Raw genomic sequence first — 20,701 nt, 5'->3', positions numbered from 1 at the left:
TTTTAGATTTAAAAGAAAACATGAAAAAAGATGTTTATTATGTGCCAATTGAATAAAGTCTTCCAATCTGACATGACATCACGTCAGGTCAAAGTGTAAGGGCTGTGGTTGGCCCATGAGTCAGCTCAACTTGGGGAGAGATTTGTGGTAGCAGGAGCTAATCAATGGCACAGACAGGCTGGGACAGACACGTTTTATGGCAGCTATGGAGCAGACGTCATGCAGACTTAGCCTTATGATTTCCCCAGAGTACATGAGTGGCTTCAGCAGAGAGATAACCGAATGTCCAAAATCATACAAAATGAAATATAATGAATGTTGGCATGTGCAGTCCAGAGAGAAGTTGGGTCTGAGGCGAGTAGGGCTGCCAGACAGGAGTCACGTTACTTTCCAGGGCTGGTACCTGCAGTTATTCCACAGGCTAGTTAATAACATGTCGGGCAGGAAATCCAAAGTGTGGGATCATTTTGAGAAGGTGAAGGACGAACCCAAGGTGATATGTAAACTCATCTTCATTGGTTGACTACAAACATGAAGTATCATCTGAAACATGAAGTAGCTACATGCCCATTAGCCACTTAGCACAATCATTACTGCTTTGCCGACAGCGTCATTAACAGGCGGCTCGCTCAGTGTGTGATGTGCACTTGTAGATAAAATACAGGCCTACATTAATGAAGGTTCATTAGTACGGTTTTGTATTTCTCTGTAATGTAGCACAGTCTTAACAGTGTTACTGATACTATTCTTTCTCACACCTTCAACTCAAACCACTGTGTTGTCCCGCCCAAAATATATCAGGAAAACTCTTAGTCAGGGGCAACCCTACAGACGAGAGAGCGCAGAGTCTTTGGACTAACAGCTGATGGACCCCTGATGTAGTGTAAATATGTCTGAGCAGTTTCCTGTAGCTCCTGTGTAAGCACATGCACATTTATCCCGTGCAGCACCCCTCAGCAAACATATGCTCCCACACGTATGTTTCCACTCTGCTTTTTTTGACCTGATGGATGACGGCTTCAAACTCGATGACAAGTTGAGTCTCGGGTCACAAAGATGGAGGACAGTCTCGGGTCAAACCAGCCTGTCACACAGGTCAGACCTCATCTCACAGCTGACCGGCTCTTTTCCACTTGACTCACCTCTTTCGCAATTTTGCCCTCCAAACCCAAGCGGGCAGTCACAACTGAAGGAGCCCCACAGGTTCACGCAGGTCCCTCCGTTCAGACACGGGTTGTTGTTGCAGAAGTGTCTTTTGGCGGAGCATCCTGGGAGGGCGAGAGAATAAGAGGTTGATTTACTCGTTTGATCTGTCCCACCTCATTATTTCATCAAAGCAGCAAAGAGTCAGAGGGTAATAAACTATTCATAGCAGGTACAACGATCATTTCCCACCGACTCCACTTCCCCGCTGTGCTCATTATAATCATTGTTATTCTCTTTCCTCTGCCAGTCTCTCTCACTCGGCTGGTCCAACAATAAAACTCTGCCTGACTGCAGAGCAGCTTTAAGAGATGAAGTCAAGAATTATCTCTGGATGCCAAACAGCAGGTCAACACGTACCTGGCAGGGTGCCGTTGTTAGCAATGAAGCTGGCCATGTCTATGTGTTGGTTGTCGATGCGCAGGTTCTTCATGCAGCCCACGAACTGCCGGTTGCGAACAGGGAAGTCCTCTGGGAGTTTGGGAACCCCTCCGAGGAGCAGGGGCCCGGTCAGGTCCAGTGATCTGAAAACATGGAACCCATCAACATTTACGCACTCGCAGTTTTTTGCTCTGCCTTTATATCATCACTAATGGGGGGTGCATGAAAAATTAATCACAGAGAGAGTTTTACAGCGTTATTTTTCCCCCTGGAGATGAAAACAGAAAACATCCCAATAAAGGAAAAAAGGCAAAGCTTAGCTAACACCCTGGAGATGTGGAACTTCATCTCAAAACAAGTTTACTCTCTCTGTTAATGAGCCCGCAGCAAAGAAAGTAATCAATTAAATTAGTGAAGTCAATACAGGAGTAATGAGGGGAGATGTGAGGCAGAGAACAAAAGGTAATTTATGAAAATTCCTGTTGCAAAAATTAGATTCATCTTCCTTATCCTGATGAAAGAACTGATAATTCTGCAGATGTAACTCCAGCGGACTCACTTTTTAGATCCTGACTGGCTGCCCTGAGCAGAGCAGGTGTAGTTTCCGATCATGTGACCGAACCGGAGGGCCACGGAGGCGTCGCAGTTGTCCACTGTCACCACAACGACCTTCTGGTCCGAGGGGCCCTGCGGCAGCCCGGCCTGGTTTAAGATGGGCTGTGGAGCGAGAGACAAACTCATGAATATCAAGATAAATTATAGATCGCCTTCTTTGTGTTTGTGTGGAGGCTTCAGTCAAAACAATGAGGATTAAGAATGCATAACGCCTTGTTGCCTCGCCTGTGCCGTGCACACTAAAGTCTTTGTGTACACTTGAGGATCCAGAGAACTTTTTAATGCCGACCAAACACTACAAGACTTTGAAAGACATTAGTGTGACACCGTCTCACATCTAAAGACAATGTTAGTTTTTAGTCACACACTTTAAAATCTTTTAGGGTCGGGGACAACAACTAGATTTCTTTTGAGATCGTTTTCCATCCTGGTTATGGTAGAAAATAATTTGCCGAACTTCCTTCAAGAAATATGACATATTTTGTTTTTTATTATCAGTACAACATTCACACCCCTTCATCTTGCACACATGGACTAAGTGAAGATGATATCTATCTACTAAAGATCCTGCTGGCAGCAAGTACAGGAGGCAAACTGTTTCAAAAATCATTATAAGAAGTGCTGGTTGTTGGATCAGATAAACACCGAATTAAACACCGACCCTTATTCACTCCACCAGTTTCTCCTCCTTTTCCACAAACCAAGACTTGTTCACATTCTTGCTTTTCCCCAGAGTCTACTCCATGTTCACGGTCTACACCCGGGGTGTCAAACTTGCCCACTAACGGGTCCAATCGGTCCTTCTAGAAGACTTTGCACACCTTATATTGGTGCACTTGTGAAGGCTGAGTGTCAGGAGCTATTTAAACAGCTATTGAAACAGTGAGTAGATACTTCATGTAAAATACAACCTCAGAGGCTTTTCCACTCTGACCAGAATACAGCTCTCTGAAATAACAATGAACACTTTCTGTGGTCAAAATTAAAATACTGAACATTACCAAAAAAAAATCTGTATCAGACGTCTGTCGTAAAACAATATTAGTGGAACCCTGTTGCAAAGGCACTGACAAAACTTCAGACTGCAAATGGTTTGTACGGCACCGGTAAACTTTACCTGCTTCCTCAAAAGCTTCTACTTTAGATTTCTGTATGACAACATTAAAAAAGACTGACTTAAGACAGTTCAGAGTTTTATGACCACCCTATACCAACTGAGGTTAAACTCTCGTGATCATATTTCAACACTGAAAATGTGTCTGTGACCGTGAAATTGCTTGAAAAGTCGTTTGGTGTACTGCAGTATCATGTTCGTTGAGTATTTTTCTTTCCATCCAACTGAGGATCTAATAAAGCAATATATGTTTTTGTGCTTTTAAAAGAATCCATCATAGAATAATATCACATATTTTAAGCAGTTTCATCAGTGTGCTCAGCAGAAACAGTAAAAATAACTTGATTTACATGGACTGAAGGGAAAGCTTATTATCGTCCTAGAGTATGAAAATCATTTGAGAATTCACTGAAGGTTTGTCAGCATAAAGATCATAAAACAGTGAGAGGAAAAAAAACTGCCGTGCTGCTATTTTTAAGACGCTGAGGTATTTTGGTCACCCAGCATTTATAAATGGGATTCGGAAACAGGTTGTTACGAAAATATGTCATTATTCTACTTGGTTTTATGAAAGGATTAATCCATAAAGCAGTGCTGAAACTTCTGGGGAATCTCAGCTGGTGCTAAGCTGTACGAAGCTTTACGAGCCAGATTAAAAACTGGAGCTTTGAAACTGGGAAACAACAACCAAATAAATACTCCTCTTGCATCACGCTCAGTTCAATTCCAGTTCAGCTTCAGATTGCTGTTGTTATGTATTTCAATAATTCATATCATAACAGATAGAGCTAAAAGGCAGCGGCTGGTGAGCACACACACGCACACACGGAGGAGATGAGCTTGCTCTCTGCAGGACATCATCCCTGTCGACAAAGGATCGTCTTCATTGTCTGAGAAATCAATGGGGGGAGCAACAAAAGGAGGAGGGGCCTGCGGGGGAGAGAATGATGATCCTGTCAATAAAAGGTTGCGACCTCTTTTCAAACTGGGCCTTTTCTCCGAGGTCACGTAGAGCTCATGTTAACCCTAAGTGTAGGTTCAAGCTGGTGTCGCGGGCTGAGAGAGGAGCAGTGACTGCTCAGCCGCACACGGCCAACTGGGCTGCCTGCAGGCGAGGACGGGCCGCTGAGCTGTCAGCTGGTCAGACAGGATTTAGCAGGAATTAGCTTGTCTCATGTGCAGAGATGACATGAAGAGTTGGCTCAATGCTGATGCCTTAAAAACACACATGAAGTGGTTTTACTTCTATATGTGGTTAAACTGAAATAGACCCCGCCACTGTCCGCAGGAGCCTCAGGAATTATAATTTCCCCGATAGCTCGCCTGTGCTGTCTGATCTCTTCATTTAAAAGCTCATTAAAAACAACACCCAGCTGGAGACATACCATAGACTGATCTTTAGCAGCTCTATCAGAGGACATTTATTAAGACAAAACAGACTTCATCAAGCAATACAGTAATGACAAATATAATTTTAGCCCAAGGCACTGCCGCAATTAAATTTCTCTCACATGATTTTCTCACCGAGTAGATTAGATTAGATTTCCACGAGTCTCTAATAATAATATGACTCTGTAACAGAGAGGCTGCGGTCGGTCACATTCCTGCACTCACTTTGTGTCTTGTGATTACAGCGTGATGAGTCTTAGTGATGTGAATGAGATGAGACCAATAAAAACCCAAAACCACCTGGCTGTCTGCGATCACCACACCTCACCTGACTCACTTTATCATTCATGGTTAAACAGAAATGTCATTTCATTATGCTGCCCTTATATCTGCTCTGAAATCTCTGTATGTGTGATGTGGAATAAAAAGAAATAATAAAATTCTAATGTCCACCAGAGCACAAAAAAGATTTTTTTTTAATATACACATATCCTACTCAATGTAAAGCTTCTTTGAGAACTTTTAAGTGCGCTACATAAGACAGGTGTAATATTAACACCATCAAAGTGTAAAACAAAGGTAACTAAACAAGCATCTACAGTCATGCTAGCAGCTCTGTGAGGATGTATTTCGGCACAGAGGTTCTTTGACATGAATGCTAACATCCAAATGCTAACTGAGTCCCCAGGAAGTGCGCCAGGCTTTGAAGTCAATTTTCATAGTGGCCAAACAGCAGAACAACTCACCTTCGAATTTGTCACGTTCTGCCCAAAAAGACTTTTTCATGTACACTTACACTGTGAAAGAGACGTCAGTAAATCAAAGGATACTTTTTTTTGAGCATCACAACCCCCACGAAATGACTTGTTTCACTATCAGGATTTAATCCATTTGGTACTATTGTACCAAGTTGCAAAATTATTAACAATTTTATCTCCATTTAAGTATCCCAGAAAACCTAGGAGGCCCAAAACCACCTGGCGCAGAACTGTGACATAAGAGCTGGAACAGATGAACCTGTCATGGGGAGAGGTGCAACGTGCTGCCAAGGACCGAATACAATGGAGAGAGGTCACTGAAACCTTATGTCCCATAGGGGATGAAGAGGAGTATAAAAAATATCTCCATTTAAGTTAGCAGAGTGCTAAACTGGAAGTTATCTGCTCGACCCAAGATGGTCTAGCTGCAGCTGCAGACACACACTCTAGTGTTCCTGCAATGATGCGGCAGCAGAGTGAAAGATTTGAGTAATTCTACATATGGAAGTAGGATCATAGGACCAAGTACCAATTGTAATGAGTTCTCTTTCTACCTCCATGATGCTAACATGCTATGTTTAGCAGGAATAATGTTTATACACCTTAGTTTAGCGTGTTAGCATGCTAACATTTGCTAATCAGCACTAAACACAAAGTACAGCTGAAGATGATGGCAGTTAGTTTTACAGGTGTTTAGTGAAAACCCATGTAGGAAACTTAAAGGATTAGCAAAGTTAATACAATTTGCCACTAAGGAAATATGAATGTATGCATAAAAAAATGTCATAGGAATCCATCTAATAATTGTTGAGATGTTTCACACCAAAAAAACAAAAATATGGACCTTGTGGTGGCGCTATAATAAAAGTCAGAAATCACTGAAGTCAGAAGGATTCGACGTTTGAGAATCACAAATGTCTGCTGCAAATTTTGTGTCAATCCATCCCAAAGACCTTGAGATATTTCACAGGATAAGAGAAACCTTAAGCTGCCGGTGAAGAGCGATGAAAAGTGAATGGAGCATCAGAGTCAGTACAAGTCATCCTCTGGGGACCATAAATGTCTGGACAAAATTTTATGGCACCTCATCCAATAGTTGTCGAGATACACAAATAAAACACTTTAAAACTTAAACCATTGAAACATAAAAATCAGTTACGAAAATGCGAAGGTATCTTACAAGTTCTCCCAGAGCTGAGAAAACACAGGACGAGAACTATCAAGATGCTCATGGTTTTATTATAATTTTGGTGGCCATGAAAAGTAAGGTAGTCAGCTCTCTCCTCAGTTTGCAGTTTAGGTGACTGCACCATGAGGTCAAGAGGAATGATGAAACTCTCCATCCTTGTTTTATAAACAATTTCCAAGATTGATGGAGTCACTTGAAAGCTGTTGAGTCACGCTCAATTGGCTGTCCAGAGCCATACAAAGATATCAGAAACATTTAACAAGTTTTCTTTCAACAGGCCCTGTTGTCCAGCAATGTTCCCACAGGAAGTCCCAACACTTATTTTCCTGACTGTGGGACTCACTGTTCAACACTGAAATGTTAAGTAGACGGAAACAGACACTGAAGGTGGCTTTCACTTTTCAGTTGATGCTCCAATTTGTTACAAATTTGTTGATGATGAAAAAAGCAAACACGCGGTGTGAACTGCCAAAGGTGAAATCATCCGACATGCTCTTTTCCACGGTTTTCCCTTCGCTGTGAAAGCTCTGAAACAGGCAGCGCTCCAGATTGGACGCTCCTTTCACTGACCTCTGCTGTCATCAGTCACGGCTGTTGACTCTCCAATAATGACTGTCTGTCAGGACGTCTTTCGGCTGCACAAAAACCCCGTCCTGTCAGCCCTGATTGGAGCGCACATATTTGCTCAAGACCACATTAAACACTGCCCTCACTCGCCGCTACAGGGGATTATGGGAATATGAGTTCCCTGTCACAGAGGGTGACAGGGGTTGCGCTGGAGGAGCAGGGCAGCAAGCAACACAAATATGGGATCTTAAGATTGACTGGAAAAACCATAGCAACAAGAGGGGTTGGCCCTGAAGCGCAGCGTCCCCGTTCAAAGCCCGAGTCAATACTTCTCTCAGCTTTTCTTTACCCTCCTTTCGCTCCTCTCCTGCTCCGCTTTTCTGTCCTCGCTGAAGAACAGAGAGAGGGGCACCTTCCCCGGGGCCGCATCATTCACTGCCCATGGTCCCAAAGGAAGCAGAGCCAAACACAAAGGCAGCGGTCATTGCCATTCTCCACAGTCCCCCACCATCCTGAAAGCCACATTTCAATCTAAAATGCCCCCTCCCCACCTCACCCTGCCCCACCCCCTGCGGACAGGGACGGGTCAGAGTGGGCCACTATGAGACACCTCCAGAGGGAGGAGCCATGTTTCTACCTCAGCGACTCACAGGATGTGAAACATGAGAGCAGGACGGGGAGGATTAGTTCAGCTAGAAGCTGGGGGCCGGACCCCGGACACTTCTGGGATATTCACTACTTAAAGTATGCCATGTATTCACAATTATTCACATATGTAATAAGTGTCCTGGTTACACTTTATGATACGAGCACAAACATACTTAATATGATATAATGAATAATTCATGAGGCGCTAATGCAAGATATATTCCTATTGCTCACCATTAAGACATGACCCAGTTACTGTGAGCTTCTGTCATTAGTTAATGGGAAATGTCAGTATTTTTCAACCTGTTATCCTGTGTTTTTGTGTCTGAGTGACTAATGGAGACAATTTTTCAAACTGGTCCTGTATTGAGAGAGAACTACAGTCACAGCTGAAAAACAGGCCACAATAACTCTGCATCGTCAATTTAAGTCTACTAAAAGTGTTTGTAGTTGCCATTGACAGGCTGAGATTGTTATTGTAAGTGTCTTAAAGCATTATGGAAAAGAGTCTACAGAGAAATTAAATGTTTGTCTTTTGCTGGTCTGTTTGTTATCGTGGACAAGTTTCTTGCTAAAGGAGGAAGTCTTGTTCTGAAATTTCACGAGAAGTAACTTGTTGCAGGAAAAACAACAATGGAAAGGTAAGTGACGGTTTAAGAGAGAGGAGTGCCGGGAAGATTTTGTTGTGCTGTAGTACAGAAAGCGTAGCTTGGTGTAATCTAAAGCAGTGGTTCCCAACTGGTCCAGCCACAAGGTCCGGATTTGTCCTTTGCTATTAGTTCAAGGCCCACAAAGTTTAATATATTCAATTCCATACTTGCATTTGGCCATGTTGTTGAGCTACTTTGCCATCTCTGTTAAGAATTGTCAGGTATTTACTCACTCCACAGTAGGAAACAGTACTTCAAAATAAAAGTTTGTGCCGGAAATTCAGTGTACAGTGTGTTTTTTACAAACTTGACACGTTCGTAAGTCACTTGTGGTCCATTCAGAACGGACCTGTGACCCAGTTTGGAACCACTGACCTAAAAGATTTTTAATGTCATGGCTGAACATTTAGCTGATTTTGACAGTGTGGAAAAGTTTTAATTTCAGAACTTAACTGGTTACACACACTCACAAAAAGACCGGATCAGTGAAAGGAGAACAGCAACGTTTCATTTGTCAGTAGGGTCCTCTCTGTAATGTTGCCAGACACAAACACTTTTAATGGACGTAAATTGAGGGTACACAATCGCCTGTAGGGATTAAATTGTCGCCTCTCTCAAAACAGGACCAATTTTAAAAATTGCTGTCTCCATTAGTCACTTAGACACAAAAACATGGGAAAACAGGGTCCAGGTTGAAAAATACCAACGTTTCCCATTAATGCTTAATGGATCATCAATTAATAAAAGTTAGCTTCATGCATTAACTAATGTGCCACCAAATCATCTGGAATCCAGTGACACAGAAAGTGGTATTTCAGACGCAGATCCAGTCATTTGTGGGCCGATGCCAATGTCTAAAGTTTGTACTTGTACTGTACATGGAAGCGTCACATTAACAGAATCATGTCCTCTTCAAACATGGAGCACACTTACAGATGTAAAGCGACCAGGTCAGTAAAACAACAAAAGCCTCAGAGACTCCAGCGTGATTAATGAGACTATAATGTCTGCTTGGCAGAGACAAAACTAGTTTTCATCCAAAAGTCGACAAGATTTCCCCCTTCATCACTTCTTCTGGCTACAATCTGACACGGCCGTGTTATCATAGTCACTGAATAGAAAATGTGAGCAGCGGGGGTGTTGCCTGGCAACATCTTTATGATGCAAAGTGACTTCCTCAATAGACTAAAATGTGACATCCTGTGTGTTGGTCCTGGGTGGGAAAGTTACTGAGCGAGCAGAGACAACAGCTCCATACATTCCTCTACCGATTGAGTTGTTGTGGCGTTCTTACCCAGAAATGTATTAGTCAAAACATATTTAGCCCAATCTGAGCATGTCTGGAAAACATTGCCTTCCCACTCTCTGGCTTTCATTCATTCACCCCCCCCTCACCCTCCCTCCTCTCTCTTGTCTGTCCCTCCGTCAGTGTCTAGTTGGCACGTTGGCTCTCTTCCAGATCATCAGCCTGTCAGCAGCGATTCTTTGGTCTGACAGAGCAGCAGCTCTAAAGAGGCACTACAACAAACGTACACAACTACAGTCAGTCTCTATAGTTGTCCTAAAGACAAAGCTTTTTATAGAGAAAGCATGTCAGCAAATACGGCAGCCTTCAGTGCAATAAAACTGTCTGCTGTCAAACCTGTGACCTGATTTCACTCTGAATATTTTCAGTAACTATGTCTGGTATTTTACTGCCACACCTGATGAGGGGCGCCGCAGCAGACAGAGTTAACCAAAGGTATGTCAGCTGTTGTGTAACAATTAAAAGAAGGAAATGGAAACGATAATCATAACATAGTGAAGTTTTACCATGACCACCCTTGTTTGAAGGAATAGTTTGACATTTTCATGCAGAGTCAGATACAACTGATACGCCTCTCATGATCGATCCAGTTAGCTTAGCTTAGCATAAAGACTGGGAGCGGGGGGAAACAGCTAGCCTTGTTCCGCCCAAGGGCAACAAAAAGAGCAAATAACCCCTGTAAAACCAAAATGTGCCATCTTTACACTTCAGGTTTTGTCAATTTAAAAGAGCAATGTGTAGGATTTAGTGGCATCTAGCGGATTGCAACCAGCTGAAACATCTTCCAGGTGCCAAGCATAAGCTACCAGTTAGGATTCCTTTAGTGATCATTGTTCACAAGGTTTTTATACAGAGCCAGATTATCCACAGAGGTCTCTTCCTCTCCAAAACAAATGGCCCCGTTGATTAAAACCAGTAAAAACAGTGATTAAAGCAGTTTCACATTACAAATATGTGTTTTTCCGACTCTGTTCAACTCATTGTAGAGGGGCTGCTAACTACGGTGGCTGGCATGTAAACGTCAACGGCCCTATTTGGAGCTAGTGTTTGGTTTGTCTGTACTAGGCTACTGTAGAAACTCGGTGGTGCAACATGGGGATCTCCGTGGATGAGGACCCACTCCCCAAGTAGATATAAATGACTCATTCTAAGATAACAAAAACATTAGGATTCTCATTTTCAGGTTATTATACACTAAAGAAAACATACTTATTATATTACATTCCATTGCTGCCAATATATCCCCTAAATCCTACACACTAAAACTTTAAACAAAAAAGATGTTAATCCATAAGTGTAACTGGTGCTGGTAGGTGGATTTCGTTATCACCAAATGGAGCTAAGATAACTGTTTGTTAATATGATATATTTAAAATACAGATATGACACTGATATCAACCTTATCACCTAACTCTCTACAAGATGGTGCATTTGTGTATTTCCCAAAATGTCACACTATTTCTTTAAAACAGCAAAATTATCACTGGTTATATTTTTATTTACTTAGAAAGCAGAAGAATAACAAGCAAGCAAATGTTTTGGATAATGCCCTCATCAGTGTGCAAACCCCACACTGACATTTATACTTGTTATTTGTCTGCACTGTGAAGAAAAATACAATAAATGAAAAATCTAATACCTTCAGTCTAAACCTAATCATGAACTGGGCTCTGCAAACACATGCTGCTCGAGGAGAGGTTTTTCTGTTAATTTATTGTGGATCATACCTTGTTGTAGTAGTGGACCTCCACCACGTGCCACTGGCCGTCACTGACTCCTCCCAGGATATACGGGGAAACTGTAGTTTTGGTCTCACCTGGAAAACAATGAGAGACGTGAATGACTGCAACAATCTCAGGACAAAAAAGGTATGAAACCAGGAGAAATATTTGCAGTAAATCATAATGATAAAAAAACGAATAAACTAATAAGTGTCGTACCTGCAGAGAAGGTGAGCTGTATCTGCTCATTGATGATTTCCATGGCGATGAAGTCATGTTTCTCATTGAAGCGGCCATTGTAGAGTAAAAGACCATTGGACTCTTTGGTAGCAAATCTGAGAATAGAGCAACATTTCAACTTCATTATATTTGTGACCATCACAGTTTGGTTCATGTATTTATTTTATACATATTCACCCTGTGAATTAAAGCACAGAGCAACAAGCTACAAGTCATTTTCAGTGGAAGTCGGTGACATAAAGCTACAGTCGCGCGACACTTGTTGCTGTGTGATGGGCAACACACACTAACAATCAAAGCTGACCTGGTCTTAACTTTCTTCAGTGCTCAAATGAAGAAGTGAAGCATTGAGCAATCATAAGTTTTTGTTTCTAGATGTGGAATGACGAGTTAGGTGATGCTATGCCAGCTTTCTGTGCATTGTTGTGCACATGAGGTTGCAATGGGGCGGCAAAATGTGACATCAATTAAAAGCATAGATTTTTTTTTTGGCCAAATAAGAAACTTTAGATGATGTTAAGTCAAGGTGCACTGTTGCAAGTAGCACACACACAGCCCATGATGATGTACCTATATCAATGAGCAATCACTGAGCAATGCCTGAGTGGCACCTGGACTCCGCAACGTAGCTGGCCATGCTGTCGCAAGATTACTGAATTGTTGTTGATGAACCAGGGCACTGTAATTTATTTTACCTCAATCCTAAATACACTGCTGCTGTAAATACTCACTAGATGACCAAATGTGTATCAATCCGCAGTGCAAAATAGTCTCCAACAAATCCCCAACTATTTAGTCCCGTTTGATTAACATCTGCAAAAAATGACAGTGCCCTGCTGCTTTTGGAAAAATTTTTTTTTTTTTTCCAATGACATCTCCAGTGGAAACGAATGAGTGCCACCGACAGGATAGAGAAGTATTGAGAGGAGAAACACATCATTGGATTTTGGTCTGTCCATTGGATTTGATGGCGTTAAGAAACTATAACATAAAAGCAGCCTTTAAACGTAAGGATACCAAATAAGATGTGTAATGAAGTGTCTCATGGAGAGCATTTACTGTCAGCAATGCTCCACGTTAACAGACAAAAGACGAGAGACAAGAAAGAGGGCAGTGGTCTCGTTTGACCCATTTAAAAATATCCATACTATCCCCTCACATTCACTTTGCCTCCCTTTCACACTGGAGCACTACAGTAATGCAGTGTGACGTGCAACTGACTGTCTTGAAGACGAGCTGAGGATTTAACAATGCAGAGGTTTGTCAGAGATCACTGAACAGATAATGAGGTTAATCATGAACACAAGGCCGAGTCAGAGGGAAAACAGTCCTATTTGCAGCGCAGACACAGTGAAGGAATACAGAATCTGCGTGCCGTGAATAGATATCACAGAGCCACATTAAATGACACACTACAACACAGAGATAGAAAACTAGGGCAATGTCAAAGCAGCACGGTTGGGGAACGCATTACTGCAAGTAAAGAAGAAGAAGAAGCACACAGGAAGACAGTTTGGAGTAACATCAGCTTCAAAACCTCTCATGGAGGAGAACACAGACAGCTGCCAGTGCTGTAACCACAGCCTCAGTTTCACATTTCTGTTCGCATCTTGATGGTGAAACCAGATCGCCCAGGGCCGCCGCGTTGCATGATCCTCGCATATTAATGCACATTCAGATACATCTGCGCACGTGGTTCAAACTCGGGGGGACCAGAGAGCCGACGGAGCCTCACTCTCGATCTGGGATCAAAGTGTGTATGTGGTGTAGGACATGGTTTAAAAATATCGCACTTTACCTGTCAGCTGTGGTCTGTGGTCGTAAATCTGATCCAGTGGAAATGGGTCACTGGGATGTGTGGAAGTGTGTTATAACAAAAAAAAAAACTGCACTAACTATAGGGTTTATTCATTATCCATCCCACAGGGGACACAACAATGAGTCTCCTGCGCACATCTGCCAGCCGAGAGGCACGTGTGGCTTACTGGCGTCTGTGTTTTCTGGTCATTTACTCCACTAACATGCAGCTTCACTTTCCTCAAAAGGACTAATTAATTATTATTTCCAAAAGGTAAATCTCAGATGGGCTCTGAAACACTGCAAACCACAAAGTTAGTGTGATTATCTTCTTTCCCTGAGCTGCAGACTCTGCCTGAGCTCATATTTTTCCAAGCTGAAGTATGTCAGTCCCACAGCCAAATATCCATACATGCCCTCAGACAACATGAGTAGCCGCCCACCCCCCTCTCTTTCAGACTTGAGGGTTTGCGGGTATACTGTGCATGATGCTGTTTGTGCAGCATTCTTCAGCTGCGGAGGAGCCAGGGGGCACGGCACCGCTGACCTGCTTACTGAGGAAAACGATAATCACGACCTCAGAGGAAAGCTCCAGCTGATAGTAACAGCAGAGACAGAGCAGTCCGATGGCGTCTATATATCCAGTAAAGAACACATAACGTCAACTGGAGTTATAATCCAGAGTCTATTACTCCACAGTAGGGCTCTCAGTCTTTGATGGATCGATTTAAAAGGCGTCTCCACATTGCCCCCTGAGCCCTCTGAACTATGAGAGTAATCAGCTGGAGCTAAATACTGACTCAACTGGCATCACTGCGTGTCACATTAGGCACCCATCAGTAAAAATAACAACCAGTCTGCCCTTATGTGGGGAACTGTGTCACGCAACGCTAACATGCTGCATTTCATACGATGTGTGCAGTGAAGACGGGAAAGAGAAGAGTCCCTTATTGATTTTACAGCCTATAAGTGTGAAACACAGATACAAAAATCTGTGTTAGATCATATAATGGATCAGCCACTGGAGAAGAAGAAGAGCCTTATTGACCTGATACTTTAAAAAATAACTTACTGTAGCTCTGGGATGGCAGTCAGGTGGATTCACCACTTTGGTCCAGACTGAAATATCTCAGTTAATTTTTTTCAGTCATGTTCCTCAGAGGATGAATTATACTGACTTATGGTGATCCCCTGACTTTTCCTTTAACATTTTTTTTTCAGTAGAAGGTCCTGACAAATCTTGTCTGGATTTCCATGTTTGTTCCAGTCATTAATTGTTGCCAGAGGATGAATCTTAATTACTCTGCGTGTCCCCTGAGTTTTCCACTAGTGCCACAAAAAGTGTGTTTTCTATCCACCTGTTTTTCGGCACATTTCCGACTTGAAAAAACAAAAAAAATAAACTGGAGATTCAAAATACTGTCAAAACAGGGTGTCTACAGGTATCATCATCATGTTTTGCCTCTTTCAAGCATTGCAGGTAAGTAGTATATATGTGATTTGTAACATGGTTTGCATGTTCTCCCCGTGTCAGCGTGGTTTTTCTCTGGGTACTCCGCTTTCCTCCCACAGTCCAAAGACATGCAGGTTAGATTAGTTGGTGAAACTAAATTGCCCGTAGGTGTGAATGGTTGTCTGTCTCTGTGTGTCAGCCCTGTGATAGTCTGGCAACCTGTCCAAGGTGTGCCCCGCCTCTCACCCAGTGTCAGCTGGGATAGGCTCCAGCCCCCCCCCGCAACCCCTAACAGGATAAGCGGTTACAGAAAATAAATGACTGAATGAATGAGACCATTGACTTTTTAAGGACCTGCAGACACCCTGCAAGAAGTTTTTGCACTTGACTGAGGTGAAAAAGATGATTCATCAATAAAATCATATTCTGCAGTGGAAACAGACTTCAATAATAAACCATGACAAACATGAAGCATGTGACTCCAACAGTTCTGTGAGGTCCGATGAGGAGATCGTAACTTGTTTCACATGAAAACATAAAACAAATATTTTATGTCACATTTTCAAAATCTTTTGCCATCGTTTGAGGATTGCTCTGGATTGCACCATTTTGCTGTGCTCTCTCATTTTGAAGTGGTTTAATGGCACCTGACTGAAGAACTACTGTCAGCAGCTATTAATCTTGTTAATCTGCCTCATTCCTCATATTTGCATAGCAGCGATGGATGGATACATGAATAAATAAATTTGTATTTTTGTTTGCCAATTTTCAAAAAATTTGCTTAAAAGACGTGCTACACTTGGATGGAAACTTGACAAACAGGATTAACGTTTGTGATTTTGAAATGTTTTGAAAAATACTGGGTGGACTGCCATAAAAATGAACATTCATGTTCCCCATGGTTGGAATTGTTAAGCTTGATTCATTGCGTGTGTTTCTGTGTAACTGTTTTTTTCTTATCTTTTCTTATTAGTTAACTCTAATAACTCTGGCGATTCCTTAACTTTTCTTTAGTGTCATTATCAGGTCACAGTTTTAATTTGGTCAATGTGTTGCTTTATAACCAATTTCCTGAAACATTCCCATCATCCTCAGCTGTACTTTGTGTTTGGTGCCAGTTATGTGTGTTAGCATTTTTACTGTAAGCTTGTTAGCATACTGATCAAATCATCGCTATGTCTTCATAAAGCCTCACAGATCTGTGAGCGAGGCTGTAGATTCTTAGTTTAGAGTTAAACCATGACTTCAACATCAGTTCAGACACAGAGAATATTAGAGATATGATGATGAGATGAAGTTTCAATCTTGGTTTAGCTGATCCCAAAACACTCTGTACCCTTTTCTGCAATCTCACCCTTAATTACGGAGCTCTACATTCAGAGCTGTGATAGAAAGAGACCTAAAATTAGCCGTCACTCTGAGTGAACAAGATTCACATCCTGGGCCGTTCATCATAACAGAGGCTCTTTCTGGGAGAACCCGATCAGTGCGGGCTCAGGTAACAGAGCAACGTGTTGACCTCACCTGCCTCAGGCTCTCAGTATCGGCACCTTTTACACTGCAGTTACTTCACAGCTTCTGTGACCTGCCAGTGAAATGTAGACCACTTTACAAACTGGTTTGAGCAGTTCTCCATCAAAAAGACTGTCATCTGAACCTCGCTTAAAGAAGGGCCGAGTCCATAAAGCTCACAAGGGGGATATTATTTCCACCGGCAGCCATTGTGAGCGTCAGCCCCTGCCAAGCCCGTCTAAGGTGACGAGTATCACAATGAGTACAGCAAAATGGCAGGACACATTCCCTGTGATACCATCCGAGAGGTGATACTTGTTGTCACTTGTTGTGACAGATATCAAACACAACGGACGGCTTTTATCGTTGATTACATTTCATCACATGGAGGATTCATGCTGATCAGAGGTCCCGCTGTCTTTGCATGTGTTCAGTGTTCACAGCTCATCTGCTCATTTCCAAAGCACCTCCCCCTCCACAAACCACCAACAAATGATCAACCACAGGGATTAAAAGCTTCACCTTCAATTTCCCGACCTTCTACACCTGCATCGTAATAACTGATTCTGACACACATTGGATGGATGAAAGAAAAACACTCAGCTATGGGAAATTACCCCCACAATGATGTCTATGATTATGTTGAGATGCAATGCTGGAAGGTGAAATAAAAACAGAAATGAGACCTAAAACTGAAATAAAACTGCCTACTCTTAAAACTAATGTAATAAAAATTACATGAGGCATTTGCAGGTTTTTCTTTTTGTGCAGTGTAGGAAAAAAAAGAAACCTTGGTCTCAGATCTTTGCTATTTTTACTAAATGCTAATTGTGGCATGAGATAGCACCTCCAGCTCTCAGAGAAAGTGCCAGCGTTAGCAGTGACAACACTGTTTGCACGTCTCATGACATAAATCCTTCAGAGCAAAGTCCTGAAAATAGTCTGAGACTTCTTCTCAGTCTGCAAGTGTTGTTCTTGTAATATAAAATCAAGTGGTCCCTGTCTAGTCCCCCTGTATGGCAGTCAAAGGACGTTTGATATTTTGGGAAATAAACGTGATCACTTTCTTGCCAAAATTAGTGGAAAAGACTGACACTATTCTAATGTCTGTTTTCTTCTCGTGAAAATATGAAGCTAGTGCAAGCTGGTTAGCTTAGCTTAGCATAAACACTGCAAACAGGGGGGGATATTTTGGCTTCATTATTTTACAGTGTGTTGAGGTGGAGATGTGTCATTGAGTTACGTTCTTTGTGCTCAGGTAAGATAAATTAATCGGCTGCTGGCTCCCTGTGAATACAGGCATCAGAGTGGTGTCAATGATTTTTTTTAAGTTTCTGATGTATTATGTGATGCAAAACGCACTGTTTAATTTAGCTTTTTGGGGGGTTTGCCTGTATGAATTTACGGTCTAAAGATAAAAGTGTTGTAACGTTTTGAGGCCTCTGAGACAAATGCGTGCTTTGAGGCTATTAGATAAAACTGCATGTAAAATCGTACCTAAAAATTACCAGAGGGACACAGAGTCAAGCCGAAAAATAAAAACTAAAGTAAGACTAAAATAATTAACATCTGGGGAGAAATGACACAAAGGAACGACACTAAAAACCTAACCTGAAGCTGACATAAAAGTCTGTGTGAAATGAAAAATACATTTTCCCAGAGTTAATCCTGTGTCCCTGTGTTCATTGATCATTTATCTCTTATATGCCAAATATGTCAAAAAATCTGTGTCAGAGTGGTTTAGATCAAACTCCCTGCCTTTTCTCTTTCTGTAAAAAGGTTTCAAACATTTGATGACTCATCCTACACTCAGGGATGTTTACAAAAGTTCATCCAATCAAATGTGACACTGGAGGACAAGCTGTCTACACCGGTCATCTAAAACAGCACTTCACCGTTTGTGGCTTGTATTAGCTGCCAGAGCAATATGGAGAGAGATAGGAGGGGAAGTGTGTTTGGATATCAGTGGACAAAAACTTTGGTTTTACTTCAAGGACAAGGTGGTGGAGGTTTAATTCATTCATCACTCTCTCGTCCTCCCCCTGTTCGAGCAGCGAGGGAGGTGTGTGTGTGTGTGTGTGTGTGTGTGTGTGTGTGGAGCCAACAGTCAGCAGCCAACTCCACTCTGTATCATGCTAAACTCTGCCTGTCCACGTTTTGATGGTCCAGTCAAATGCAAAGAATTTGATTTAATTCCCTCTTGTAACTGTACACCGGTCAAATATTCTGTTTCACTGGGGAATTTGTCACAGTAAGGAAAATAAAGACGTTCTAACCTCAGTTTCATGAGGACTGTACAAGGGAAGTGAGTAGTGGTGGGAATCACCAGAGGACCTATGATACAATACGATGTAATGCGATGCCCTAAGAAACGATATGGTACGATACGATATGATACGATGTGATGCGATGCCCTAAGATACGATACGGTACGATACGATATGATACGATGTGATGCGATGCGATGCCCTAAGATACGATATGATACGATGCTATGTGATGCGATGTGCTACGAAACAATACCATACGATACAGTGCGGTATGGTGCAGTACGGTGCGGTGCGATACAATATGATACAATACAATACGATATGATATAATGCGATACAACACCATACGATACGCTATGCTACACTACGTTACAACATTATTGAGATAGTTTATCCACAACACAATAATATTGCGATTTCAAACATTTGCAATATGCTGCATATTGCAATAACACATTCTGTGATATGCTGCAATTTATTACTCTTTTTTTTTTTTTTACAGTAAATTATGTCCCTACATGTTAACATCTGTTTTTACCTAACAAGACGAAGTTTTTTTTTGAAGTTTCTCACTTCAATTATTTTTATTCCCTTAAAATATTTCTAGTGAACTGAAAAATTACTTGATTTCATTATTCTAGGAGGTTACCAAAAGTTTAATTTGTATTTGTAATAATAATTCATGTAATAAAATAATTGATACTTGGCATCTGTGTATTGAAACAACATTTCCACACAGAATATCAAGATAGTATTCTGTATTGATTTTTCCCCTATCAAAGTCAGCTTTAACAACGTTGCAGTAACAATGTTGCGTATATATATAATGACTGCACACTCATCCAAAGACGGCCTCTCTCTCAAGTTTCACCTTGGGGAGGGAGACTGCACTGAAATAGGCCAGCCGCTGACTCACAGCTCAAAGTGACCAGTGACACTGACTGTAATAAGATCAGACTCACTCTTGGCTGTAGGATTAACATCCTCATGTTATGCAAGTCTCCTCTCCCAAAACACAGCTCCTTCAACTCACCTTCTGTCCAGCTCTTACCTCACTGTACAGTGTGCACACCTCTGATGTGCAGCGTGCTGTTACAGTGGTTCTGTATTTATAGCACAGGAACTATTATCTGATACCAGAGTGGCTCTACAGGAGATCGCTGTTGTTCACTGAGCCCATTATTGCTATTAAACACCATTACGGTTACATAAATGTGAGGACGGGGGAGCACACTTTAGTGGAGGGGATAGCTGGAGAGCGAATGCAGAAGTAGGATGTGGGGGTGGATGAGGAGTGAATCACAGATTACTGAAAGGCGATGGAGGAGCAGCGCAGGTGATCCAGGTGAGCTGCAGCTTGTAGCTGGGAGGCGGAGGTGCTTACGTGAGAGAGAGGGTGAAGTGGAAGCGCTGGCGGAGGCCCTTGAAGGTCAGGAAGGAGTGTGGGGGGAAGTTGCGTGTGGTCATCTCGCAGAAGGGCTTCTCGTAGCCGCCCGGTGGACACTCGCACTTGAACCCACCGACCAGTAGGTTGACACAGGAGCCGCCGTTCTTGCAGACTCCCAGAGCACAGCGGCCTGAGCGGGATGACAGCTCACAACGCTCTCCTGGACACATAGAGAGAGGATGGAGAAGGTGGAGAAAATGAGGATTAATATTGTCTGTGACAAGCAGCATCACCTCGGGGGCTCTACACTGCTATTTGTTTCTTTTCTGTCGCTGCAGCTGCTCTCAGTGTGCCGTTATAGAGGTGTAACATTATCCACCCGAAATATACAGCTCCACTGTTTCAAACACACAGGATGAAAAATAAATGATGTCACTGTGAACTAAGTGTATCAGAGGAAAAACTGACTCAAGAGTCAGAATTATGAAGAGTTTTCTCCTC

At 42.2% G+C, this 20,701-nt stretch overlaps 1 protein-coding gene across 1 annotated transcript in view; it reads right to left on the bottom strand.

The window, feature by feature from the left end:
• Positions 1-20,701, bottom strand: part of celsr2 (cadherin, EGF LAG seven-pass G-type receptor 2) — a 97,038-nt gene that overhangs the window by 25,483 nt on the left and 50,854 nt on the right. Inside the window, exons 4-9 of the mRNA XM_049583630.1 lie at positions 20,198-20,420; positions 11,761-11,876; positions 11,548-11,636; positions 2,144-2,301; positions 1,564-1,727; positions 1,143-1,268 (exon numbers count right to left, since the gene is read on the bottom strand). Of these exons, the coding sequence (XP_049439587.1) occupies positions 1,143-1,268; positions 1,564-1,727; positions 2,144-2,301; positions 11,548-11,636; positions 11,761-11,876; positions 20,198-20,420 (876 nt within the window). The remainder of the gene's footprint in view (positions 1-1,142; positions 1,269-1,563; positions 1,728-2,143; positions 2,302-11,547; positions 11,637-11,760; positions 11,877-20,197; positions 20,421-20,701) is intronic.

This window comes from Epinephelus fuscoguttatus, linkage group LG1 (assembly GCF_011397635.1).
Source record: "Epinephelus fuscoguttatus linkage group LG1, E.fuscoguttatus.final_Chr_v1".
Taxonomy (NCBI): Eukaryota; Metazoa; Chordata; class Actinopteri; order Perciformes; family Serranidae; genus Epinephelus; species Epinephelus fuscoguttatus.
This window is presented reverse-complemented; position numbering and strand designations above follow the sequence as displayed.